Source organism: Glycine soja, chromosome 5, assembly GCF_004193775.1.
Source record: "Glycine soja cultivar W05 chromosome 5, ASM419377v2, whole genome shotgun sequence".
Lineage (NCBI taxonomy): Eukaryota > Viridiplantae > Streptophyta > Magnoliopsida > Fabales > Fabaceae > Glycine > Glycine soja.
The window spans coordinates 7,263,858-7,291,355 of NC_041006.1; the positions used below are offsets into that span (position 1 = coordinate 7,263,858).

The window sequence follows — 27,498 nt, forward strand, 5'->3', positions numbered from 1 at the left end:
ATCAGCTCATTTATTTCATATTTTATAAGCGTATCGGAATACTCAAAGCGAGCTGGTTGGCGGAAAAACAATCGTCTTACCGTTTGTGATTCGTGAATTCCAAGAGGGGGAATCCCTTTAGGTGCAACTTGTTTTATTAAATTCTTTAGTTCATCGATGGTACATGTTGAAGGAATTTGAAATTTCTTAGGATTTTTTCCTGTGAACGCGCATCCAACAAATTTGTTCTGCGGTGGCATGTTCCATTCCCCGTTGTAATACAGGATCGCGTCATGAGTACGAGGCATTAACATTGTGTTGACATCGTCATCATTTATCAATTTCATACACTGAAAGCGAATTTGGTTACCTGTATCGGTGAATGGCTTCCGGTAGTGAATTTCATCCAAAAATTGTTTGTCGGATAGCTGAAGGTTATTGTGTATTCTGGTTTTTAGGCTTGCAAAATCACAACTATTTGGTACTCGAATGGGCACCGGAGTGGAAGTTTGGAAGTAAACGCCAGTATCATTGTGAATAATTGATCCATTTGGAAAAATGAAAGCCAACCTTGAGTTGACAATCGTCTGACAGCTAGTTTCTTCTAAAAATGTCATACTTTGTGTATCAATTGGGAGACTATTTGAAAATAAGATAATGTGTGATTTATTAGCCGTGTCTGTCATATATATAGATGGTTGTGACCGAGCGATTGCTTAACTTTGTTTACAAAAAAATAGACACGCGTGAACATGTTTCGTGATTATGTTTCCTTCAGAATGTGTAGTCAAGTCAGCCAATGTGTTGTCGCGGTCAAACTATAATACGCATGCATGTCATTATGTGTTGTCAATTATGACAATGATGTATGCTGCACGCGTAAATGATTTTTGTTGGGCCAACAATTTTCTTGCTTAACCAAACGAGTACTTAATAATATTAATTGGTTAGTAACGGGTTACAACAAATTATATCGCATAATGAATACAATTACATAAACAATGCATGTTTAGTCTTCATTTAGGTCGACATAGTGTGTTTTGAATGACATCAAGCTTGTGTATTGTTGCATTCTACTAATATATGGAATTGTTCACTGTTTTGCCTGAGAATAACAATTGCTTGACCACAACAACGCTGGAGGTGGTAAGGGACAATGGTCTTTCAAATAAACCTGTTGTACATGAACAAAGATTATATCATGCGGGGACCGTGTCAAACGAACCAGCGAAGTTATTGCATAATTGTTATACTAACTATATTCAATGTACCTGAACAAAATGATTTCCAAATACGTGACCGACACATATCATGCGGTGCCCAAAAGAATCAGGTGGTGGTTGACCTCTAAGAGGAAAAAATGTCATGCTTTGTTGTCGGGACAACGATACAAGGATTATGTTATACCGTGAAGCAATCACATATCCCATCTCCGTTATATCCATCCACTTGTCCACACTAACCTGAATGAACCAAACATACACATGTAAGTAATTTAAAGATTGTTATTAAAAAAATTAACCTAAAAACATAACTTTGAAAACCCATCAACAAGTAGGGACAACTTTAATTGTTCAAATCTCTATGTGCCACCGAAGAGGTTCATGTACTCATGCGATCACCTGCCAAGTTCTTTAATCAATTCATTACGCACTAACGACCACGAATCTTCCCCCATACCTAATAAAGCGGCAATGGACCGATATCCACAGTTACCATCCGCTTTCACATCCACAACGTCACGAATGAAACCTTGAATGAATGGCGCAAATTGATCCAACATCGGGATGATCCTTGTTGGTTGAGGCGGTTCAGAACATGATGCACTTCGTTTGACTGGAGAGTTGCTGCTTTGAACAGAATGAAAAGCATCAACATACTCCCAGTAAGACGGATCACGCTTTGTGGATCTTTGACTTATTTTCATTGATTTCTTCGGTGCACCTTTAGTGTTGACCTTTGACGAAGGAGGGCAGATAGAGTTATGATCAGGGTATGCAATTTCTTGAAGTTTACTCTTCAGAGTTACTTTGCCAGACACATCAAGTTCATCAAACCTTTTAGATATGATCTCTATCTCTTCCTTGATGCTGACTTCCGTCTCACATAACCCTTGGTCTGAAAAGCAAAGTCTCCTCCAGAAAAGATGGACTGACTCCAATGGGATGCTGCCAGTAGTATACCTAGAAAGCTCACATGCACAAGGAAGACCGTGCGTGCTTCTCATCACACAACCACAAGAAGAGAGATTATTGTCGAGATAACATAGACGGTCAACCTCAGAAGCAATCTGATTTAAAGCATCCCTTGAAACCATCCCAAGAAGCCTCTTGTATAAGGTTTTTTTATATACATGCCCAACCACATGCGTACTGGTTTCAAATGATGCTTTAATTTCGACGTGTTGCAGCGTGATCATGTTGTTCATGGCATCCCAAACACTACATAGGTCTCCAACGCTATTTTGTAGTACTCTTTTGAGAGCCCAATGAGCTGATTCAACCCTACATTTAAAATACACAACAAACATGAAAATATACAACAATTAAATACCATTTATTACTAATCCTTACTAACAAATAAAATCAGTTCTTAATACCTGTTTGTTGTTGTGCTACCTAGGTGCATGACCTTATTCGTCCATGCTGTAATAAATTTTTCTTTGTGGGGGATAATCCATGTGTCGTTAACATAGTCAATAAACATCGGCCAAGGCAAACAAGCAACTTGAAACTTCTGATGTGACTTATGGAACTGGTGTTCGGACGGACAATCAACCAAAGTACCCCAATTATCCATTACATAGTCCCACACATTTTTTTCACCGATTAAAGATTTGCACTTCGCCTTCACATTTTTATCGATATGAAACCTGCACAACGAATTAGTAGACTCGGGCAACACAGTTTTCACTGCATTCATCAGTGCTAGGTCTCTGTCAGTGACAATAACAAGAGGGAGGCGATCGTTTCTTAAAAATAGGCCTCGAAATCGTTCCAAAGCCCATACAATATAATTAACACACTCAGCCTCCAGATATGCAAACCCAACAAAGAATGTCATCGTCGTTGGTGTCACTCCAACAAAGTCAAGAAACGGGAGTCTGTACCTGTTTGTTTTGTAGGTACTGTCTATAAAAAAAACACCAGATGACATGCATTGCATAACTTTACTGCATCTGGGTGACACCAAAACAGATCATGCACCACAACTTCATCCTTCAATCTATGCCAATGAATGTATTGATCACGTTCGAGAAGCTTCATCAGATGCTGCATTTCGGTATCAGCTCCTCTTATTGAAGAACGATATGCACTTCTTGCATTGTAAATTTGCTTTATCGTGGTGCAACTGTTGGCATTGTGTTCCTTCAACGTTAGCAAGATGTTTTTTGGTTTCACCATCGACTTTGTCATATCAGCAATAATTTTCTTTTCTTCCTTAGTCAATCGTCCGGCATATGGATGTCCAACTAAGGACTTGGCCAATTCATGATTGTGAATCCCACAGATCAACTTCACCATCCAACCTTCCCCTCCATGCACTGGTTTCCCACGAAGCCTGAAGGGACAACCACATTTCCTACTCCCAGTGTCTTTTCTAACGAATTCTTTATTCCTACACTTGTACGTACCACTCCTTTCACACCCAATTAAGACAAATGAACTTCTTCCTCTGCTACCGGTCTCTGTGTCAAACCTCATAATCACTGCAACAAATCCATTTTCATGGGCAACTGTTCGAGCCCATTGCAAAATATCATCTCGAATAGCGAATACCTACAACGCAACCCTAACATATTAATTTTCATACAAAACATCAATTCAACCAAATGACTCAAATTATCTATGATTACCTGAGACTTATTAAAAGCATTTGAACAATCCACATGTGATTCATTCACCCCACATTCTTCTTGATTATCATAATCATAATCCATATGAACTTCTTATGACATCGCATAGTCATACCTCCATTGATCTTCGTCCATCTTAAGGGCATATGCATCATACACAAGTACATTCAAATTATCATATAACCACATCCAAAAATTTACTACACATTAAATAACAAACATATTAACAGGACATATGCATCATACACAAGTATATTCAAATTATCATATAACCACATCCATAAACTGACTACTTATTAACTAACAAACATACTAACAACTAATACAAATATATTCTAAATTTATAACTACATTATTTACTTAAACTAAACTTATCACTATAATAAACAACTAATAAAACATTTTTCTACTACAACAAAATACAATTAAGTTACCTAAATCATTTAATATTATACCAAATCATTATACCTAATTAAACCAATAATCCACAATATATATATATATATATATATATATATATATATATATATATATAAATTTTAAAATAGAAATAAAAAAAAATTGTTAATAATGTAACATTCCGGAAGAAGTGCTTCTTCCGGAAGTTACTAACATTCTCATTCCGGAACTTCTTCCTGTTGTGCCTAAAATTTCTTCCAGATACAGCTTTTTACTGTTTTTCTTCTCTAAAAACTAGCCGGAAAACACAAAAAATACCCATAAATGTGTACCTCCGACGAAATAGGAAGAACAGTAACTAACAAAACTTCAAATACGGAACACCTGCTTCACGGGGACCACCAAATCTTCAAATACTTCACGGGACCACCAATGGAAAGCAACAGCAAGAAAACGAAAGAAAACAAAGAAGGAAGAAGGCGCAGTAAGAAATGGAAGCGTGAAATGGAAGCGTGAAGCAGTAAATTTAAAGAAAATTACACAGGGGCAAAATTGTCATTACATATGCATTAAATATTATTTTATTTTTACTTATTATTATAAAATGAAAATTATTTTTTCTTGACATTGTTATAAAATAATAATCATTTTTTTATTATATATTAACTTTTGTAATAGAAATTAAATGTTATCATAATAAATATTTTATATTTTTAATAAAAATATATGAATTAATTAATTTTTATGGTTTAAATTATACTAAATTGTCACACAAATTAATATTTACAATTACATGCGCGTAAAAAAGAAATTATAAATATTATTCATAATTACGTTCACTAATTATTTAATTATTTGTGTATAATAATATTAATTATTTTATAATTTAGTTTATTCATTAAAATTAAATTATTACAAAAAAATCATTTTTTAAAAAAAACAAATTTCCGGAAGACCCTTCTTCCTGAAGTAAAAGGACATCTTCCGGAAGAAGCTTCTTCCAGAAACATTCCGGATGGCGTTCTTCCGGAAAGAGTTTCTGAGTACTTCCGGAATCACAAATTCTTCTTCCGGAAGAAGGTTCTTCCGGAAAAAGAGTCTTCCGGAATGATTCCGAAAGAAGGTTCTTCCGAAAATGATTTTTGCGGAAGGGCATTTTCTCCACTTCACTGTTCGCTGGGTGCCCCAGCAATAATGCTGGGTGCATGTAACAACTCCCATATGTTTGGTAGAACTGACAAAATGGAGGAGTCAGACTAAGTTGGACAGCAAAAATATTGGCCCAAATAGAAACGGGCCTATTTGCACTAGCCCAATCAATAGCATCCAAAGTTATTTAAAAGATGAAATGACTCACACTTATGAAGAATATAAAATATGGATTAAAATAAATCTTATGCAGATATTTTCAGCGGACACAGTTGTACATTCATGAGACCTGCATGCTTAAACAATGGAATGTCTTCTTGCAGCTTGTAGGAGAAAAATCAAATCAAGTCCTTTAGATTCGCTACTCCAGTTAGTCTCTGATTTGATAATTAAATTAAGCATTTTGGGCCCAGAAAGTCCTTTAGATTTGCTACTAGTTGGTCTCTTGTTCAATTGTTGTAAAAAAAGTTTGGTAAGTAATTGAATTTGGATTGTTGCTTCCTGCATCAAAAATTGTTTCTTACACTTTTTTTTAGCTTTGGGATTGGTCAATTCCAAATATAAAATCATATTTCGGATTGATTGTAGCTGTTGACTACCTGGAATGACCAATCTAAAAAGTAAAAAATAAAATAAAAAATAGAAAAGTGCATGAAGCAATTCTGGAGAGACAGGAAGTAACAACTTGAATTTGGTAAATTTGGCCCAGAAGGTAATACAGAACTTGGCAATTTGGAAATGAGTGATGAAAAAAGACATGACAGGAGCCTCTAATGAAGATGGTGACGGGAAATAATGTGAGAAAATGATGCATTCATTTTCCTGTTGTGTCGGCACTCGACAGAGATTCTTGCTTTGTTTTTTTTCTTTTTTCCCTTCTAAAATATTAATATTAATAAGTATTTGTGAGATATTAATTAAAAACTCAAGTAGAAGAATTTATGAAATTAATATTATTTCTAACAATTTTCTATCTATGTTTTGTTAACAATAATCTTTTAAACAGGAGCTAATTAACATTTTTTAGTCAGTATTTTATAAAGTTACGCTTCTATCAAGTGATTATTAGTTCAGCATATTTAAAATAGTTTTCAAATTTTAATTTACCATCAATAATGTCACATGCTAATACTAAGTTTTTTATATTTAGATTAATTAAAAGCATTCAAAATGGATTATTAAAATAAGTATCTATTTTTACTAGCATTGTTCTTTAAAAAAATAAATAAAAAGTATCTCTTTTAGCCATATCATTAAGTACATCTCATATTTCTTTCTCCTCTCTTTTCTTCTCTATATTTTTTCACTCTTTATTGTAAAATGTGTTGTACATATAAATAACATTTCTCATAAATATATACGCTTCTCCCAGAAAAAATCACCTTACTTTAAGAATCCTTTTAAAAAAGAAAACTTACTGTGAGAGATAATTAAACTAAATTTGAGGTAAAACAATTACAGACTTTGAGTCTAATTTTAAACTGTTTTAAAAGTAATTTAGTAGTATTACTTAATACCTATTTCACAACCTACAATCCTTGAGCCATGTCCATTGTTAATTTGTGGTGTTTAAAAGAAATCAGACTTGGTTTGATAATGCATGGACCAATGGTGCTCACTATTTTAATATTACCAAGATGTCAATTGTATAAAGTCGTTAAGATATACTTCTACACCGACTGCACGTGATGCGTTTCTTTTTCATACATTACTGAAAATATGCCATAATTATGGACGCGTTTTATTATTTTTAGTTATATAGTTAATCAGTCAGAAAAAATATATTATATAGTTAATATATCATGCATGCATTAAATGATGTTTAGATTGAATTAGTTATTAGATCCCCTCAAATTAAGGATATCAATTCTTTGTCGCTGCTTAATTGAATTAGGGAAGTGACCAAACGGGGTTGAGGACATCTCCCAATTTCTCATTCAACTTTAATACGTTTTACTATTTCTTTTGCTGAATTAAAACGTTATACTATTAGAATTAATTTTTGTGAGAGAAGTTAAATCTCTTGATAAAATTTTATTTAAACAATACCATATGTCATTCTTAGTGTTGTATTTCTTAAAATTTCAATTTCAAATATGCACATATTTTTTTATATTTGGCTTAAATAAATTTTGATATTGTTATTTTGTTTAATTTACAATTTAATACCTCTATTTTAAAATAAAAATATTTGGTCCCTTGTTTTTTAAAAAGCTGCGATTATAATTCTTATATTTTAAAATAAAGATATTTAGTTCTCATATTTTCTTTAAAATATATTTTAATCAAATTTTTAATTTTATTTAAGTTTTATTTCTTTTATCTTGGTTCAATTGAATCCTAGATCGAATATATTTATTTAGGATACCATAAGTTTAATAGATAAGAAATACAAAATAAAGCATGAAAAAAATTAAAGACTTAAACAAAAATTGTGATTTTTAAAAAATATGAAGATCAACTATTTTTATTTTAAAATAAAGGATCAAAATTATGAATTTTTTAAAATAGTAGAACCAAATGTTTCTATTTTAAAATAGATGTTTAAAATTATGAATTAAATCAAAGGAAGGAACTAAAATTACATTTAAGTCTTGATATTTTAAATACTTATTTTATTTTGTATTTTTCATAATTTCAATATTTATTTGAAGTACATTATCATTGCTAGCAAAAAAATAGTAAATGAATAACCATTGGCATGTAGATTAACTGTTACGTTTCAATTTAACTAATAATCTTAAGTTAAAATCATTAATGTACGATTGTATTTTGTATGGAATACTCATATAAAAAAAATTATGGCTCGTAATAATCATATATCTGCCTTGAAGAGTATTACTTTTCGTGTACAATATATGCGTTCTATTAAAGAAAAAGAAAAATAATGTACATTCCTTCTTTACTTTTGTATTCCTCTGCCTCCCCTAAGGTAACGGCGTCAACTAACGGTTGACATTTTAAGATGAATGACAAAATAACCCTTCGGTCCACCACCTTCTTTGCTTCTTTCCTTATAAAAGAATAAAATCTGATCTAATCCTAATCAACTAAAAGCTTTTTAGTAATTCACGTTTCTGCTTTGTGCTTTTCAAATAGGTGGAGACATTTGCAATCAGCGTCTACATGTAAATGAAGCAAAAATTTAGATTTTAATGTATAGTTGGGATGGTCAAGGAGATTAATCTTGAAAGGATGAAAGATTATTAAAGCACTCTCATCGGATGGTGGTTAGCCTTTATAGAAAATTAAACCCCAATGACAAAAAATGATTAATTAGAATACTTCACCTGTGTAAATCAGTTCAACCACAATATATTGAAATTGATTTGGTGTTGTTGAATTTGAATTTGAGATATATTTTGAACTTTGGTGTTCTTGTAATAGGTGTTGAGAGGAAGACGGGGGCATAAGCGTCCAGAAATTTTAATAAAAAAAATTGAATGTTTATCACATTGATGTGTTTCGTTAACAGAATAACATCACAAAAGTTAGGGTAATTTTGCATAAGAATAAAATAAGGAGGAGATACACGTGTAATAAATTCTAAATTAAGAAAGAATGAGTGTAATTTGTTGAATAAAAAAAATAGTATATGAATCCTGAATAGCATAACATTACATTTTGATACCAAACATACTTCTTCTCGTTAAAAAACAAAACTTACATACTAAATTAAAATCCCTATGCAAAAAGGGTAAATTGATAAGATATGGTGAATTAGTGAATTGGTTAGGTAAAGTTTCATCAGCATTGGAATTCTATGGGCATCATTGCAAGCCAGATAGATGCCTGTTAACTAGTGAATGTGGATGTATTTGATGCCGTGTGTCATGACTCTCCTAACGAGTGGAGGAAGTTATAAACCAAGTAATGAATGGGTTTACCTTACGCTTACCCCTGTCGGCAATAAACTCTAATAAAGGATCAATAGCTAAAAATGTAGTCCAACTGTCCAAAGTCATCTTCTGTTCCCCTTCCCGTTACTACTAGTCACTTTCCAACTTTGTTCCACTGAAAAACACATACAAATAGTAGTGTAGTGCTAACTCTCTCTCTCTCTCTCTCTCTCACACACACACACACACTCTCCCCGAGGTAACTCATCTTGCTGCTAGTGCTGTCTCTTTTTTGTGTGATTTGGATCTACAAGGTTGAAGAGGAGAACAAATGAATTTTTTAGCAAATTTTTCTTTCTGGGTCATTTCTCAAGTGATATTTTCATGCTGATGTTGCTTTCTTTTTTTGAATTTTCCTACATATAGAATTTATTTGGTTGTGTTACTGTTATTATCATTGCTAAAGTAGTTGGATTTAGTTTGCAACCTTTCAGCTTGATTTGTTCACATTTGCACTGAAAAGTTTCAATTTTTATGAGCTTTGATTTTGGTGGATGTAATTTTAGATCTTCAGCCGATCCAGCTTAACAGTTGAGATTGGGGGAGTGATGTGACATGCAATACAATTATACAAATGAGATTGTTTGAAAGTGGGTATTAGATTCTATGAAGATCAGACAATAGTGACACCAAAAACTCTGTTTTTAAAGTTAGTCTTTTTCTTCGTGTAAAATCATTATCAATCACATGTTAGTGTTAGATCCGCTTGCATGTGTGCTAGAAGAAAATAAAACAAAGTTCGGATGAAACTATAGTTGAAAGAGAGTTAAGCTCGTTTATTATAAGGTCTTCTTCTGCTAGAAATTGTGCCCCCAAACTACCTTATAGATTCTAAATCAGTTCTAGTACCTTTTTTGTTAACATATAAATTCTTTGTGCTTAGATAATTATTAGATCTATTTTGATGGTTTGCTTGGTTTTGAGGCTCATTAATTTCAGTGTACACTGCTATAGGTTTGAGAGGGTACTGGCATCCAAAAAATGGGTTCTAAAACTAATGCTTCGGGCCATAGAGCACGAAGGCCGCTGTCAATATTTGCTGTGCTTGGTCTTTGCTGTTTCTTTTATCTTTTGGGAGCATGGCAAAGAAGTGGATCTGGGAAGGGAGATAACCTTGCATTGAAAGTTAATAACCTGATGACTGACTGCACTGTTTTACCCAATTTGAGTTTTGAATCTCATCACAATGATGTAGAAATTGTCGAACCTGCTGAGCCAAAAGCTAAAGAGTTCAAGCCGTGTGATGTGAAATATACTGATTATACACCTTGCCAAGAGCAAGACCGAGCAATGACATTTCCCAGAGAGAATATGATCTATAGAGAAAGGCATTGTCCCGCTGAAAAGGAGAAATTGCGCTGCCTCATTCCAGCCCCCGAAGGGTACACAACTCCTTTTCCGTGGCCTAAAAGCCGTGATTATGCCTACTATGCTAATGTTCCTTACAAGAGCCTGACAGTGGAGAAGGCTGTTCAAAACTGGGTGCAATTCCAGGGAAATGTGTTTAAATTTCCAGGTGGAGGGACCATGTTCCCTCACGGAGCAGATGCATATATTGATGAACTTGCGTCAGTTATTCCAATTGCTGATGGTTCTGTCAGAACAGCACTGGACACTGGTTGTGGGGTAAGTCTTAACGATTAAGTTATTCTTCTGATAGTATGCTTGTTTTCTTTAGTTTAAGGATATGTAATAAATGGAAAAGCCTCCTCTAATAGTCTAATATGGATTAAGATAAGAAAGCTGTATAATTCAATTGATGGATGCTTACATTCTTACTTATCTTGGATGCCTAATCAAGTTTTATAACTCAGTTTCTTTTATTTTCCCTGCATCTTATACCACTAAGGAATTTCAGATTGGATTCACAATGCTTAGCTAAAGGATCTCTTTATTTTTTCCTGTTAAAAGTGTGTATTTTCAATTCAGGGATTTCAGATTGGATTCACTATGCTTAGCTAAAGGGTCACTTTATTTTTTCCTGTTAAAAGTGTGCATTTTCAATTCACAATTCTTGTGTCAATGTTCTTTTGAAGTCTTTTCCTCTGCAATATTTATAGCTTCCCTGAGATACAATTGAGCAGAAAGAAATTTAAGAATTACTTGTGATGGCTACTGCATGGGAATCTCATGTTGATCATCTACTTATATAATGTTCTTTTGTTTATTGCATTCCAAATTTCTCAATTTTCATGTATATAATTTGAGTATACTAAGAATCAATTGCCATTTTGTTTTTTGTTATGCTTGTTGGCACAGGTTACTTGTTTCAATAGGTATCTATTAATTGTTTGTGATTGCTTTATCAATCTAAAAATGAAAAATTATACAGGTTGCAAGCTGGGGAGCCTACTTGCTAAAGAGAAATGTGCTGGCTATGTCCTTCGCTCCAAAGGACAACCATGAAGCACAAGTTCAGTTTGCTCTAGAACGAGGGGTGCCTGCTGTTATTGGTGTCCTTGGCACCATCCACCTTCCATACCCATCAAGAGCCTTCGATATGGCCCAGTGTTCTCGATGTCTAATACCATGGACCTCAAATGGTTAGTGCTAAATTGGACAGTCAATATGATTGACCAAGAATACTTTGTTATTATCCTTTTTCTTCTGATGATACATCTGAACTTCCAAACAAAATAATGCATATGTTTGTAAATTTGGCATCCTTTTGTCCACTGTGTCAATGCAATTGCTTGTCAAATTTAATGAATGTCCACCCCATTATTGAATGCAGAGGGCATGTATCTAATGGAAGTTGACCGAGTCTTAAGGCCTGGTGGATACTGGATTTTGTCTGGCCCCCCAATTAATTGGAAAACATACTACCAAACATGGAAGCGATCCAAGGAAGATCTGAAGGCAGAACAAACAAAACTTGAGGAGTTAGCTGAAAGTCTTTGTTGGGAAAAGAAGTATGAAAAGGGTGATATTGCTATTTGGAGAAAGAAAATAAATGCTAAATCCTGCAAAAGAAAGTCTCCCAATGTTTGTGGTTTAGATAATGCTGATGATGTGTGGTAAGTCCTATCATAGTTGAAGAGATTTTAATAATGAATAGTTACACAAAATTGAAGATTTCATATCTTGTTCCTCTGGTTGATTTTATTTGTTATTCACATTTTTTGGACAATTATGTGCTCGTGGATAACTTCATGCCATGCTAAAAAATTTAGCAATTTTGCAGGTGAGCTAGACTTAGTCGAGAGCATGACCTACATGGTGGGGCATAAAATAATAATACAAGGAAAATGATAATATGACAATTCAACTTCTTTAGTTAACTTTAGTACATTGGATATTCTCACAACAGGAGACATCAATAAACAGTTGAGTAATGTCTAAAATATTCATTTTGTTTTCGTAAATAACTTATGAAACTTGGAAGGAAAAGGGAGAAAATTAATTTTCTACTTTATCTGCGAAGAGTGTGGGTATTATGTGCTGTGGTATATGCTTGAATCTTGATAAGGGATTGGTTTTGTCATTCAAATATCAATACTAATGTATGATATCATTATTATGTAGGATTCATTCTCTATGCTTTCAATTTTCCCTATATCTGTATTATGTTCTTGTTTGTGTTGAATTTTTTTCTTGTTTTAATGATCCTTTCTATAGGTACCAAAAAATGGAGGTCTGTAAAACCCCTTTACCTGAGGTAACCAGCAAAAATGAAGTTGCCGGAGGAGAGTTACAGAAGTTTCCTGCTAGACTTTTTGCAGTCCCTCCTCGAATAGCCCAGGGAGCTATTCCAGGGGTTACAGCTGAATCTTATCAAGAGGACAACAAATTATGGAAAAAGCATGTTAACGCTTACAAAAGAATGAATAAATTGATTGGCACTACTAGATATCGGAATGTGATGGACATGAATGCAGGCCTTGGAGGATTTGCAGCTGCACTTGAATCACAAAAGTCTTGGGTGATGAATGTTGTGCCGTCAATTGCTGAGAACACTTTGGGTGTTGTCTATGAGAGAGGTCTGATCGGCATTTATCATGACTGGTAAGTTTCTAAAACTCTGTTGAACTTTGTAGGAGTCTTCTAATTTCATGAAAATTTTCCTTGCAAATGAGCTTCATATACTCAAAAGAATGATTCATTAAGTTGAGATGCATGTTAATTGTTGTTTGATCTTTCATTTATGATAACTGTAATACAAAATGGGCATCTTTGTATTTGTTTAGACAGCCTTTTTTCCTCCCTAATTCGGAACCTACTCAAAGATATATTGGAATTGTTTGCTGTTGCTGCTTCTGGTTACTCGCCATTCAATAATTGTTGTATTTCACTATTTCTGATGGAGGACTTAAATTAAGCAAGCCATCATGGATGAGCGATTCAATACTGCTCATTATTTCCTCCACCAATAAAAATAATTCAACAGGCAATTATTCCCTTTATGCCTATTGGTGGAAGGAAATTATGTACTATGAAATTGCAATGACATTATTTTTCTTTCTTCAGGTGTGAAGGCTTTTCCACATACCCAAGGACATATGATCTTATTCATGCTAATGGTTTATTCAGCATATACCAGGACAAGTAAGTTTCTTCCTCTTCTTCCATATGCCACTAGTCATTTTGTGGATTCTACTCACTCTAGTGTCAAGACATAAAAGTTGAATGTTATCAACTGTCATAGAGGCTTTTCATCATCTTCCATCAACTTTTATCATACAAATGGACCTTTGATGAAAATCTTGCTGATTTGATCGACAGGTGCAACCTAGAAGACATCCTTCTAGAGATGGATCGCATCCTAAGGCCTGAAGGAGCAATCATCATCCGGGATGAAGTTGATGTTCTTAACCAGGTTAAGAAAATTGTTGGGGGCATGAGATGGGATGCCAAACTGGTGGATCATGAGGATGGCCCTCTTGTGCCTGAGAAGATATTGGTTGCTCTCAAAGTGTATTGGGTTGGCACCAGCAAAAACAAAACATCCAATGAGGAATAAAACCACTATTGTTCGGGTGTGAATCTTGTACTTCAGCCTGCAGTAACATCCAAGGTTTCTAAATCCAACCCAAAGAAGGAATGGGGAAAAATATGAATAATGAGAAGAGAAAAAAGATTGTAGAGCAAAGCAAAAGCAAAGATTGGTATGGTTATTCGAGTTTATTCTACGTCTGCCTTACACCAAGTGTAGAACTGTAGATAAAATAGGTTCTAAGTAGTCTTAAATTAATTTTGGAGGATATGGACCAGCAAGTTTAGCTGTCTGAATAATTTAAGCCCAAGTTGTTGTGTTGATGCCCAGATATGAATATTTGATGTTAGAATATTGAAATATTGCAATTTTATTTATTCTCATCATTATTCAGTATATATTTGTTTGTGTTCATTTGAAACTGCTACATTGGGGTTTATTTTGATGTGTTCATGACAAGAAAGGATACTAACATATTCACCTAAACACAAATTCCAAAAGTCATCGATTATTCCGGATATGCTTTGAATTATTTAGCTATTTTTTTCATTTGGGGGTGGGGGCGTGTCAAGGGAGTCAAATTAAACAACCAACTAACACGTACAAGCAGATACTGTATATGTAAACATTGATTCCACTACGAAAGCATCAACTAGGAACAAAATAAACTAGGCCACAGACATAAGTCACATAACTAACATCTACACTAACAACCTGGTGTTGAAGTAATTTAGTACTCCTATCACACAGGTGTGTTTCTTGCGGATAATTGAAATATCATAGTGTGATACTCATCATCAAGAAATTATTAGATGATCCTGGATAATTGAATTATCAGATCATTTGTTGGGCTTGTTTATATTTTTTGGGGTATAGTTTTGGTATATGGTTTGGGGACATGCTAGGTGCACCCAGCAACATTGTTGGTGCACCCAGCAATTAGGAGAATGGGCAAAATTGTCCTTATATTAAAAAAAATGATTTCTTCTTTCGGAAGAAAGTTTTTCCGGTTGTTCTATCGGAAGAACCTTCTTCTGAAAAAGCTATCGGAAGAAGATTCTTCCAGTAGAACAATTTGTTCATCCGGAAGAACATTCTTTCGGAGAAGCTACCGAAAGAACTTCTTACAGTAGAACAATTTGTTCTTCCAGAAGAACCTTCTTCTGGAGAAGCTACCGGAAGAACTTCTTCCGGTACCGAAAGAAGGTTCTTCCGGTAGAACAAATTGTTCATCCAGAAGAACCTTCTTCCGGAAGAAGAAATTATTTTTTTTTAAATTAGTTTTATTTTTAAACTTTGGCACAAGGGTAATTTTGCCCATTCACCTAATTGTTGGATGCACCAGCAATGTTGCTGGGTGCACCTAGCATGTCCCTATGTTTTGGTGGGATTGGACCCGGGTTATTGAGTATTTATTGTTATCTGCATGTAATTATTACTTAGTAACCAGGGGTAATATTCTGTAATTCAAACGTTGTGGTACTTCTGGTACCAGGTATAATACACTTCTTTGCATTTCAAAAAATAAAATAAAATCATGTCATTCATGGTTCCAACAAGTAATATTCATGTGTCATGTGATTATTAGTTGGAACCACAGAGGATAAGATGATTTGGATCATTTAATAATTTTTTTCATTGAGAAATTATTGGTTGAGATCATAAATAATATGATGATCTTAAATCATCTAATAATTTCTCATTTCTCTCAATGTTTGAGTCACAACATGACCCAATAATGTAACGTAGTGTGATTTACTCGTCAACGTTCGACCCCCAATACGATCCTTCTAAGGACAAACACATTGCTAATGTTCATGGACTACTTAACATATCACCTCTTTGATTCTCAAATATATTCTAGCAACCTCTCTTTCTTAGGTGTATTTTCTACATACTAATTGTTCATGGGCTAATGTTAATAAAATAAAAAAAAAATACAATAAATAATATGCTAGGAGTACCCTATCTATAAATAGAGATATGTTTTCATAGTGACGCTAAGTCTATATGCTTTTTCTTCCTCTCAATTTTATTTTTCCTTATTTCTCTTCCAAAATTCTCTCTTTTTCTCGCATACACCCAAACTTGTCTCAGTAAAACGACGATCCCGGACTCTTCAATTGTTGGATTATCGTGAAATTTAAACAGCAGATTTTCTTACATTCTCACGGTTGGGATTTGCAAAAAAATGTCTGATGTAAGAGAAATGTCCTTCACATCGTAGTTTTCTTTTTACCGCATATACTCAATTTTGTTCTAGTAAAATTACAATTTTGGACTTGTTAACCATTGGATTGTTGTGAAATTTAAACACCAGGTTCAAAATTCATGTTCGCACACCTTCACCGTTGGAATTTGTGAAATAATGTCCATAGAGATAGAAACTTCTCTCACACGGAGACAGTAAAATGAAAGCTTCAATCTCTTCTCCTTCGCTCTAACGCTTGAAAATTCTAATAGAACAACCAGAGGAAAAGTTTGAGGAATCTTAGAAAACTCTAGAGATGTCGTTATCGCTATTGGAATACACACGTGAGTCCGCTTAGAGGTAAGGAATGAGTTTATCGCAATTGGGGTTAGAATGAACATGTGTAGGGATCCTTAGAAGTAAATTGGGGTTTATTTTGGGATGTTTATTGAATTATAATTTTTCTTACGATTATAAATACGATATTATTGTGTTTGACTGACCAATTGATGTCCTAATGTGAATTGGTTGATAAAATTGAATGTTCTAGGTGTTTTCGTGTTTTTGACCTATGATTTTGATTCATTAATTTTAATATAATTGTGTGAAATTGTTTGAGTGGATTTACTCCCCATGTTGTGAGAAATATTTTTGTATAAATTGTTACATTAAGATTATGAAATGGTGATTCAAATTGTGAGTAAGTGACAAATTGAACCTGTGATGAATGGTGAGATACATGTGTATTGAGATGTTGTATGTATTAAGTTGTGAGCTATGAACTGTGCAATCACACAATTGTAAGATCCTTTAAGGGCGACGAGTTTTTGCCCGACGAGTATTGTGATGGGATCCACCATGGGAACCCGGTGAGTTGTATCACTTTGAGACACGAGGAGTTAAAATGATTTTGAAAATAATTAAGTAGTTGTGTGTATTGCATAGTTCATAGATAAAGTGTATATGATTCATGAGGTGTGATAACATGTTACTTTGGGATTATATCATCGTGATTGAGACCGAGTGTATGTGATAAATTGAGTATGTATTGATTTGTAATACATATGTGCATTGAGTTTTGAGCTATGAATCGTACAATCACATGATTATAAGATTCTTTAAGGGTGTCGAGTTAATGCGCAACGAGTATTGTAATGGGAACCATTGTGGGGACCCGACGAGTTTAATCACAAGCACGACAAGATAAAATTATTTTGAAAACAATTGATGTTGGATCAAGTGGCCTCGGAATAATTAAGAAGGGGGGGTTGAATTAATTATTAATGAACCTTTATTAATTAAAAATTTATCCTTCTTAATGTTACTAAATTCAATTAGGCTTTTACTATAATGTTAAGAAAGTAAAGAACAAAAATAGAAACTTAACCAAAAGTAAAAGCGATAATTAAAGTGCACAGTGAAAATTAAAGAGTGTAGGGAAGAAGAAGACAAACATAAGAATTTTATATTGGTTCGGCAACAACCTATGTCTACATTCAGTCCCCAAGCGACCTGCGATCCTTGAGATTTCTTTTCAACCTTGTAAAATCCTTTACAAGCAAAGATCTACAAGGGATGTACCCTCCCTTGTTCTCTTTGAACAACCAAGTGGATGTACCCTCCACTTGAACTGATCCACATGAGATGTACCCTCTCTTGTTCTCAGTTACAACAATCCAAGTAGATGTACCCTCTACTCGTACCACAAAGGATGTACCCTCCAATGTGTTAAGACAAAGTTCTCAGGCGGTTAGTCCTTTGAAACTTTGTGAAGGGAAAACAAAAAGATATCTCAGGCGGTTAGTCCTTTGAAATCTTTTGTTTAAGGGAAAGAGAAGAATCAAAAGAATTCTCAGACTGTGTCGTTTTGAATTCTTAGAAAATGGAGAAGGGAAACACAAAAGAATTCAGGCGATTAGTCCTCCGTTCTTTAGGAAAAGGGAGAAGAGAGACACAAAAAGAATTCAGGCGGTTAGTCCTTGGCGAATTCTTTTTGGCAAAGGGAGAAGAAAAAGAAAAGGATGAATAACACACTTTTGTTTTCTGAGAAAGAACAAGGTTTGGAAACCATAAAACTTTGAAAGCTTTTGGCAAAGGAAGAAGAAGATATTCAAAAGTAAATTGGAAAAGTTATTTTAAATGCAAGTCAAGGTCTGGCTTTTATAGACTCTCCAAGTCTGGTAAAAAAAAATCATTGGAAGAGTTATGACCTTGAGAAAAACTAAAAACCATTGGAAGAGTTACATCTTTTGATTTTTATTCAAAACTTGTCACTGGTAATCGATTACCAAAACCATGTAATCGATTACACAAAGCTTTTTATGAAAGGATATGACTCTTCACAATTGATTTTGAATTTCAACGTTCAGATACACTGGTAATCGATTACCAATATTTTGTAATCGATTACACCATTTTGAAATCAATTGGAACGTTGCAAATCCAGTTAAAAACTTTTTGAAATCAAACTTTGCCACTGGTAATCGATTATAGGAAACTAGTAATCGATTACCAGAGAGTAAAAATTCTGATAACTTAGAAAATTTGAGAAAAACTCTTTTGAAAAACAAAATTGTGCTATGTTTGTTTTTTGAAAAATCTTTTCAATACTTCCCTTGTGAAGTCTTCTTGCTTTCTTCTCTTTGAATCTTGAATTCATCCTTTATTGAATCTTGAAATCAAACTTCTCTTGATTCTTGAATCTTCTTGATTTCTTCTCATGAAGCTTGAAATTAAACTTGATCTTGAACTTGTTGACTCAATCTTGAAATCATTCTTTGGGCTTTTTGTCATCATCTTTTTCATCATCAAAACTACTTGAATCAACTTGATTCATCATCATGAAGCTTGCTTCTACAATTGAGGAGTCGTGTGTTGTGTACAGTTCATAGATAGAGTCTGTATGCTAAAATGTTTTATGGATTAGACCTGAATCAGGAGGAAGAGACCCTAGCGAACTCTTCGGAGTCTAGGCCTTGGGGGTAAATACACTTGATTTAAGTACTCCTTTAAGCTTATGCTGATCCCACATGATTGGAGCATTCTCACAAAACAGTGTGTCCCTGACTGGTCTTCCAATAATTTTACCTAGTGAGAGTGACCTGATTTACCAATGTTTGGTCTGTCTTGTCATGTACTCTTAAGCACCCGACAAGGTTTTTCACTCACATGGTACCTTAAATGAATATGTTAAGGTAGGATTCAACTGGATCAAAATAAAAGAAATAAAACACAAGCAAGATTGAAAATTTGACTAAAATTAAAAAATTTAAAATAAGAAAATCAAATGTCTCTATTTTAAAATGAAGGAACCGAAATTGGAGGTTAGCAAAGTAGAGAGACCAAAATTATACTTAAGTCTTATTATTATTATTAGGCTTAACGATATTTTTAATCCTTCAAATTTGGATAATTATTTTTTTCATTAAAAAATAATTTATTTTTATTAGTACTCAAATTTTTGAAAAAGTTATTTTTAGTCTTTCTTTGTTCAATTTGTTTATGATTTTATAATTTGTAATGGTTTTTAACTATAAAAATTTATGTTTAAACTTCTTTTTTTTGAAAAATTATTTCTGATGATTTTAAACCACCGAAATATTTGACTCATGTGGTTTGATAGTTGTTTTTTTATATATTTTTTTGGTTTTAAAGAAGAAAAATAAAAAAAAATAGATGTAAAATTATCGTAATTTTTTTATATATATTTTGATTGTTTTAAATTGTCATAAATCATTTAAAAATAAATAAATTTAAAAAAATTGACAATAATAAATCATCACAAATAATAACATCATTAATGTAAAGAATGTAAAGAATGAGAAAGACTAAAAGTAATTTTTAAAAAAATTAATAAATTAATAAAAAATAAATTTTATTGAAGGACTAAAAAAATAATTACTCAAACTTAAAAACTAAAAACATATTTAAATCATAATAATGATATCTGAATATTATATTAAACACCTAATTAATTTGAATCTTAGATGCATCTAATTAATTCAAGTCAAACCAAATGTAACATTTTTTCAGTTACAAATATCTTCTACTCGAAATTATATCAACAATTAAAGTTCGCGAAGTAACCCACCCAAGAGTGGAAATCAACTACAAATAGGATTTTAAGAAGAAGAAAAAAAAGGAAATGTTCAACATTGATATAAATGGGATTCTTCGGATTATACATTTTTTTACTTTGATATAGTAATGAAAGTCATAAGCCCGTCTAGCTCAGTTGGTAGAGCGCAAGGCTCTTAACCTTGTGGTCGTGGGTTCGAGCCCCACGGTGGGCGTTTTGATTTTTTTTTTTATTAATTTCAAGTTTATTAATTTTGAAATTTTATTGTTTTCTACTTGTCTTCCTTGCATCTTATTTAACAACATTATTTTTTTCTCTCTTCAATTTTGGGGCAAGGAATCATGATTGAGTTTGCCTTTGCTTAATATTATTAGAAAAATGAGAGTGCATTGATTTGTTTTAGCTTTTTCCTCAAAAAAATACTTTTAAAACATGTTAATTCGTTCACATAAGCTTCATAAAAAAATAGAATTTGAAAAAAAATAATTAAGAAACTATATTAGCAATAAGTTTGTATTTATTATTTAACTTAAAATGTGTATTGCCTCTTGCATCATTGTGAGCATTCTTGTGACAACGGAAGATGGAAGAGGTCGTGCAAATCAACAACCCAGTTGAAGAAACAAATATGCATGGTAGGAGAATTACTAGTTAAGAGTGCGTCGCTGGAAATTAAAGAGGCGCAGATTTTGCAGTTCATGCGTTCAACTACATAGTTGTACAGTGATTAAATTGTCAAATCGATTAAAAATAATTAAAAAAACCAAAAATCTAAAAAACCACATTTTGTGCGGTATTGTTTGATTTTCGCATCTTATTATAAAAAATCAAATCAAAACAGATTGTATAATATAATTATATTAATTTTTATTACGACAATTTACAATAAGTATTAAATAATTTTTTATTTTTCATTTTTTTTAATTAAGATGTATATTTTACTTTCATATATTAACAATGATGTACTAAGATTGTTAAAAAATAATATTAAATATTAAGTGATATATAAATTACTATTATATTATAATAATAATTGGTAATATTATTTTATATTAATGTTAAATAAAAGTGAAGATAATAATTTTTAATCAAAATATGTTAAACAAAATTTAATAAAAATAAAATTTATTTTTAAAATTATATGATAATTATGTAAGTTTAGTTGACAGGTTTAAATTACGATAATAGTTAAAAATTAAAAAATCACAAAACTGAATCAGACAGCAAAGGATTAGTTTTGTTGGTTTGGATTGGATTTGATGTTATATTTAAGTATCTTTATCTTATGTTTGGTTTGTATGACTTTTTGTATATAAATCGAACCAAATCACATCACAAGCATCATTAAGGTTTCTATATCTGAGATATTGTTCGCTTAGGTGCTTGATAGATCATCGCAATTTTATTCTTATAAAAGACGTTTAAAAAAAAATCTATGTAAAAAAAAGATCTTTGTAAATAAATTACAACCTCAAGTCTTAAATTATATGAGATTTTATAGTTACTGGAACAATTTTACTTAATTTTATTGTATTTCCCGATCAATAAAATATTTTTTTCATTTTTAAATACAACAACGATCGACAACTCTTTCACCTGATATAATTATATAAAACATAGTCTTCGATCGACAACTCTTTTCACTTTTATCTTCTTCCCACATGGTCTGACTTAAATGTAATGTTTGGTACTCAAGTATGCATGGTAAGATACTCACCACAAATTGGTTGTATTAATTACGCTAGGCCCACGAGGGAGTTGGACACATTACATCATGCATACCAATAAACATATTCTCTTCACATCCAAATAATTATCTAATAATAACAACACTCATCGTTTCAATGGTCCTTCCTAAGGGATGCCCTCGCCCCCACCAACTACAGTCCTTTTAGCAAAATTCTTATATTGTGTGGTGCCTCAGTCTATATATGGTTCTTGTCAACAATCCCCAAAATTTATAGAAGCATATATATCTGAAAATGGTTATCATGACAGGTGGAGAATACTCTTTATATTCAAGAAGTTTCTGGTCCAATTAAAATATGTTCAGGATTAATGCATAGCTTTCCTAAAAAAAAGAAAGAATTGAACCATGCAGCCATTTCTTCTGTTTATCATATAATTCCTTAAAAGGTATATTAATTAGCTTGGTTTATAATAAAAGAATAACAAAAACTATAACTTCAATTTTTTCTTAAAATCGTACGTAAAACTTCGTAACTCCTGTCGATTTCAAAGCTTGGATAAAGAAGAAAAAAAATGTGTTAATTAGGTTGTCGACAACCAGTATAAAATTTGTGACTAATGAATATATAAATCACTCACGATAAAAATTTCTATAAGGTGATGTCATTATTTAGAAGTAATGCATTATATAACTATAGTAAAATGTGAAATGAGTTAGATTCATTACATCGAAGTACACTCTAATATAGTCTTAAATGAGTAAAGGTTCTCATATTTGCCGGATAGATGTGGGTAAAGAAGTTAATTTAGAAGTGTTCAGTTTAGTTTGTTATTTACTTGAAATATTGATACTTTAATATATTTATATTCTATATTATAAAAGAGAAGTATAGGAAAATTATTATTGTGTCCGTGCTTAGAAAATTGTCATGTGTTCCTTTTGTTGGGTTTATGATCATTTTATTGTCATTTTTGTTTCTTCTTCAGCAGCAACACGTGTGTGGTTTATGTGTTTGTTTTTTCCTTAAAAAACAATTGTTGTATCGTGTATGATGCTTAAGCTAGCTTGCACTCTTTGGTTGGGCACGTGGTTTGGGTGTTTTGTGGAATCCCGTTGGTCGTTGTTGTGTCATTTTGGTTTGTTTCATTTTCGAGTTGGAAACCAAAACTGTTTCTTTTCTCTTTGTTTGGTTCTGGATTTCAAGGTGTGAGCTTTTTAGTATACTGAGCATGGTTGTGTTATGTTTTTTTGCTGAATGTCTTTGCCTTCGGTTTGTTTTCAGTTTTCTTTTTGTTTTCCAATTTCATTTTGCTCCGTTGCTCGGCTTGGTTGTGAGAAAAAAGGTAATGTTTTTTTGCTGAATGTCTTTGCATTCGGTTTGTTTTCAGTTTGTATGTGTTACCTTTTTCGGGTGATTTTAGAACTCTTTTTTCGTGTTTTTCTGACTTTGGTGCTTTGTTTTCTAACTTTTATGTTGTGCATGGTTGTGATTTTATAACTTTTCTTTGGTTGAGAAGTTTGTTTTCTAGTTTGGTTTTGCTCCGTTGTTGGGCTTGGCTGTGAGAAGAAAAGGTAATGTTTATGTTGTGCATGTCTCTCTTACCTTATCCCCCTGATTTTAGAACTTTTTTCGGTGTTTTTGTAACTTTCATTTTTTTTAATGAGTTACGTTTATTTTACAGTTTTCCTTTGCTCGGTTGTTCGTTTTGGGTGCGAGAAATGAAAGTTATACTTTCGTACCCATGTTTGGGTTTGGCTGAGAGAAGTTGAGCCTTAACTTGAGGATGGTTGTTTTTTGTATGCTTTGTTAAGTTTCGTGTTAATGCATTCTTATATGTTTGTCGCCTCTTTTGTTAACTTTGTTTACTCACATGGTCAGGTGTTTATTTTTACTGATTCATATGCAGTTTGTTGTGGTCTTATGTGTGTTTTCTGAGTTTTCTTCTTTGTTTTTTTTGTCATAGGTTGTTAACTTTGGTTTCCTGTGGTTGAGGTGGTAATTTTATTTTTTTCCCCTTTGACTATATGCTTGGTTTTTAACTAATGTTCTGTTTTTCTTGGTGTTGTTGTTCAAGGTTTGCGATTGTGTAGATCATAGATTTACGAGGATTCAATTTTATATAGATTTGCGAGCAACCAATTTTATATAAAGTTATGGCACGTGTTCCTGATAAGATTAAGTTGATAGATGGATCAAGGGAAACTCTTAAGCTTTCTGTAAGGATCACTGATCTTTGGTTCATTGGGATCCCTAAAAAGTCTGAACAAGCCGAAATGGTGGTTGTTGATTCTGATTATGTTTTTGCCCGTTTTTTTATTATTATATACTATATTATTGACCATTCAATCAGGTATTTATATACTTTGTATATTATAGGGAGATGAAATCCATGTTGTTTGCAAACAAGATCAGCTAAAGTCTTGGAAGACTGATTTGAAAGAAAATTTGACTTATGTGATGCATAACTTTAAAGTTATGAAGAATGATGGGAAATTCAGAATTTGTGATCATGAATATAAATTATCTTTTATTGGAGTTACTGTTGTTAGGCAATATGATACGGAACACTTACCTTTTAGGAAATTCAAATTTGTTGATTTTTCCGCTGTCATTGCTGGTCATTTTGAAACTGGACTCTTGGTTGGTAAGATCATTTGCAATTTGTGCATTGATTTTGATTGAGGTACTTATGGCTTTTCAAATAACATGCGTTTATCTTGTGGTTGCTTTATACGTTATTGGCGTGGTTGATGAAGTGGTATTCCGATATGTCTCATAAAAAAATACGAGGGTTGTTTTCAAATTAAAGGATTTGAGGCAATGTTTTAGGATTTAAGTTTTGAGTGCGTGTAATTGTTAGGGGTGGGAATAGGTCAGGCCGGCCTACAGGGGCCTACGACTTAACCTACATAAAGTCTGACTTGAACTGACCTATTTAATTAAAAGGTTAGGCTCATGTTTTTTTAAAAGCTTATTAAATTAAATAAATCAGGCTTAGACTTATTAAAAAACCTTATAAGCCTGATAGGCCGGCCTATATATATGTATATATACTTATATTATTTTTTGGGTACCAATATATTCTTATATTATTTTTTGGGTATAATTAATTTTTAAAAAAAAATTAGCAGACTTTGATTACACATTACTGCTCCATAACTTTCATTCCTATAATCAAGCAAGACTTTAATAACAATTTAGGTGTGTGTCATGTGCCCCTTTATATTCCTCATTATTTTTATTGGCTTTCCTATTCCTATTAACGTTTCCTTTAACTTTCTTTCTTATTATGTTCCTACTCCAGAGCAAAGAAATATTAAAGATTTAATGTGAAGAAGGCTTTTAAAAAGGCTATCAAGCTAGGCTAGGCTTTTAAAAAGATCAAGCCGAGCCAAAATAAAAGCCTTTGATAGGCTATAGGCCAGACTCAGGCCTCAAAAATTCATCGTAGGCTAGGCTCAGGCCTTTTGAAGCCTAGCCTATTCCCATCCCTAGTAATTGTTATTTGTATTTGATGATGATTAGATACTGATATACTAATACATTTATTGTTGTTTGGTTCTGATAGTGGACAGGTACTATCCTGCACACTCTAGGAAAATTACTGCTTACAGTTTTTGTGTTATTTGAATGAGGTTGAAGATGAAAGGTCCATCGTTATTCTTTTGACACATGCCAGGATCAAGGAAGCCCAGGGTTAGTGTAATGTGAAATTTCTCAATTTTCATTACTAAATAATGTTTTTTTTTTGTCTGATCTACAGGATCATATCCGCCGTCAGTCAGTAATTCTTTCAGGGCGTCTAAACTCATGATCAACGAGCTTGTGCTGGAAATCCAAGAATTCAGAGAGAGGTATTTTGACAATGTGTTACTTTTGTGTTTGTAATTTGAAACTGTTAAATATGTAACTAATCTTTGCTAGGGTTTTGCATTTGTTCTATTCTTATAGGCTTTTAGATTTAGGGATTGAGGTTAGATCAGTTTTGACATAGATGGTGCTATCCGGCTTGCGGTCAATGTCACAAAAAAATTGACATAGAAACTGTGCCATTCACATGTCCATGTGGCAAAGACAACGATCAACCTGTACTAAGGTCATTGATTCACTGCTTAATTGGTATGGCCTTCATCAACTACTTTTTCTTATACTGGTATGTACATTGGCAGGTATAGAGTTGAAGTGATGCTTAATCACAAGGGCGAACAGACCAAATTTTTGCTCTAAGATCGTGAATGTGCAGAGTTAATTGGTCAATCGGCGGATGAAGTCAACGAGCTCAAAATAGAAGTATGTTATTGTATTATCATGCAGTGTTTTTTAATTTACAATCAAAATTTGTTAGGTTGCTATCCATTTTGATTGTTTGTTTTAACTCATTGATTTTTTTTCCCGCAAGGATGGTGATGTTGATTTAAATGCCTCTCCTCAAGCACTAGATAGGCTATTGGGTTGTTTCCTTGCATTCAAAGTCAAGGTACAGCCAAGGTTTAGGAATGTTGTTATTCTTAAATATTCAGATGAATCAGACTTGATCAATGTTGTGATGGATATGCTTCTCGATACTGAGGTTGTCTTTTGTCAAGTGTATTTTAGTTATTGTGACTGTATCCATATATTCCATTTTTTTTTACTCTCAATTCATATATCATGCAGCCATGTTGCAAGATCAAGAGTTCAATACTTGACTCGACTGACCCTACAGAGCTTGAATTTGTAAGCTAACGTTGTCTTTCTGTGTTTTTCCTGGTGTATCTTGCGATGATGGCAACAAAATTTAGTTGACTCATCAATTAATATTTTATGCAACAATCTGTGTCTGTTACCGCCGATGATGACCGTTCAATGCTTGACTCGACTGAGCCTACAGAGCTTGAATCTGTAAGCTACTGTTGTCCTTGTGTGTTTTTCTTGGTGTATCTTGCGATGATGGCAACAAAATTGAGCTTATTGATCAGTTAATATTGTATGCAGCAATCTGTGTCTGTTACCGTGGATCATGACCCTTTTCTCAGTATTCCATTAACACCAACTAAGCGTGTATCTTCTAATGAGTTGAATGATGGACCCAAAAACTTTGAGATTTCACCTGCCCAAGTTTCCTCAAATAAATTAGCTAAGCATTGTCAGGCTGAATGAATTATGTTGTTCACAAGTTGTGTTGAATGTTTTTTATCATCGTATGAGAAAATTGTAATATTTTCCCCGTGGCACTTTTTGTGGTTTTTTCACTCTTTGGATGGGCCACGTGGTTGGAACATTAAGTGCTGGGTGTTTTGTAGAATCTCATTTTTGTGTCATTGGTTAAGTTCATTTTGCAGTT

At 33.0% G+C, this 27,498-nt stretch overlaps 1 protein-coding gene, 1 long non-coding RNA gene and 1 other non-coding gene across 5 annotated transcripts; all 3 read left to right on the plus strand.

The window, feature by feature from the left end:
* Positions 1-9,234: 9,234 nt before the first annotated feature.
* On the plus strand, positions 9,235-14,615 carry LOC114412256 (probable methyltransferase PMT14). 3 transcript variants are annotated; one of them, XM_028376073.1, is made up of 7 exons: positions 9,235-9,481; positions 10,237-10,908; positions 11,615-11,825; positions 12,017-12,299; positions 12,901-13,287; positions 13,750-13,827; positions 14,005-14,615. In XM_028376073.1, the coding sequence occupies exons 2-7, from the start codon at positions 10,264-10,266 to the stop codon at positions 14,240-14,242; spliced, it is 1,842 nt and encodes a 613-aa protein (XP_028231874.1). In that variant the 5' UTR covers positions 9,235-9,481; positions 10,237-10,263; the 3' UTR covers positions 14,243-14,615. The 3 variants fall into 3 exon arrangements, with proteins under 3 accessions (XP_028231874.1, XP_028231875.1, XP_028231876.1); XM_028376074.1 differs by having other exon boundaries at positions 9,274-9,536; XM_028376075.1 differs by having other exon boundaries at positions 9,274-9,481; positions 10,222-10,908.
* Positions 14,616-20,625: 6,010 nt separating this feature from the next.
* On the plus strand, positions 20,626-20,698 carry TRNAK-CUU. The gene has a single exon. It is a non-coding gene; the product is annotated as a tRNA-Lys (tRNA).
* Positions 20,699-25,585: 4,887 nt separating this feature from the next.
* LOC114411597 lies at positions 25,586-26,459 on the plus strand. The gene is made up of 3 exons (XR_003666496.1): positions 25,586-26,029; positions 26,127-26,271; positions 26,345-26,459. It is a non-coding gene; the product is annotated as an uncharacterized LOC114411597 (long non-coding RNA).
* Positions 26,460-27,498: the final 1,039 nt, after the last annotated feature.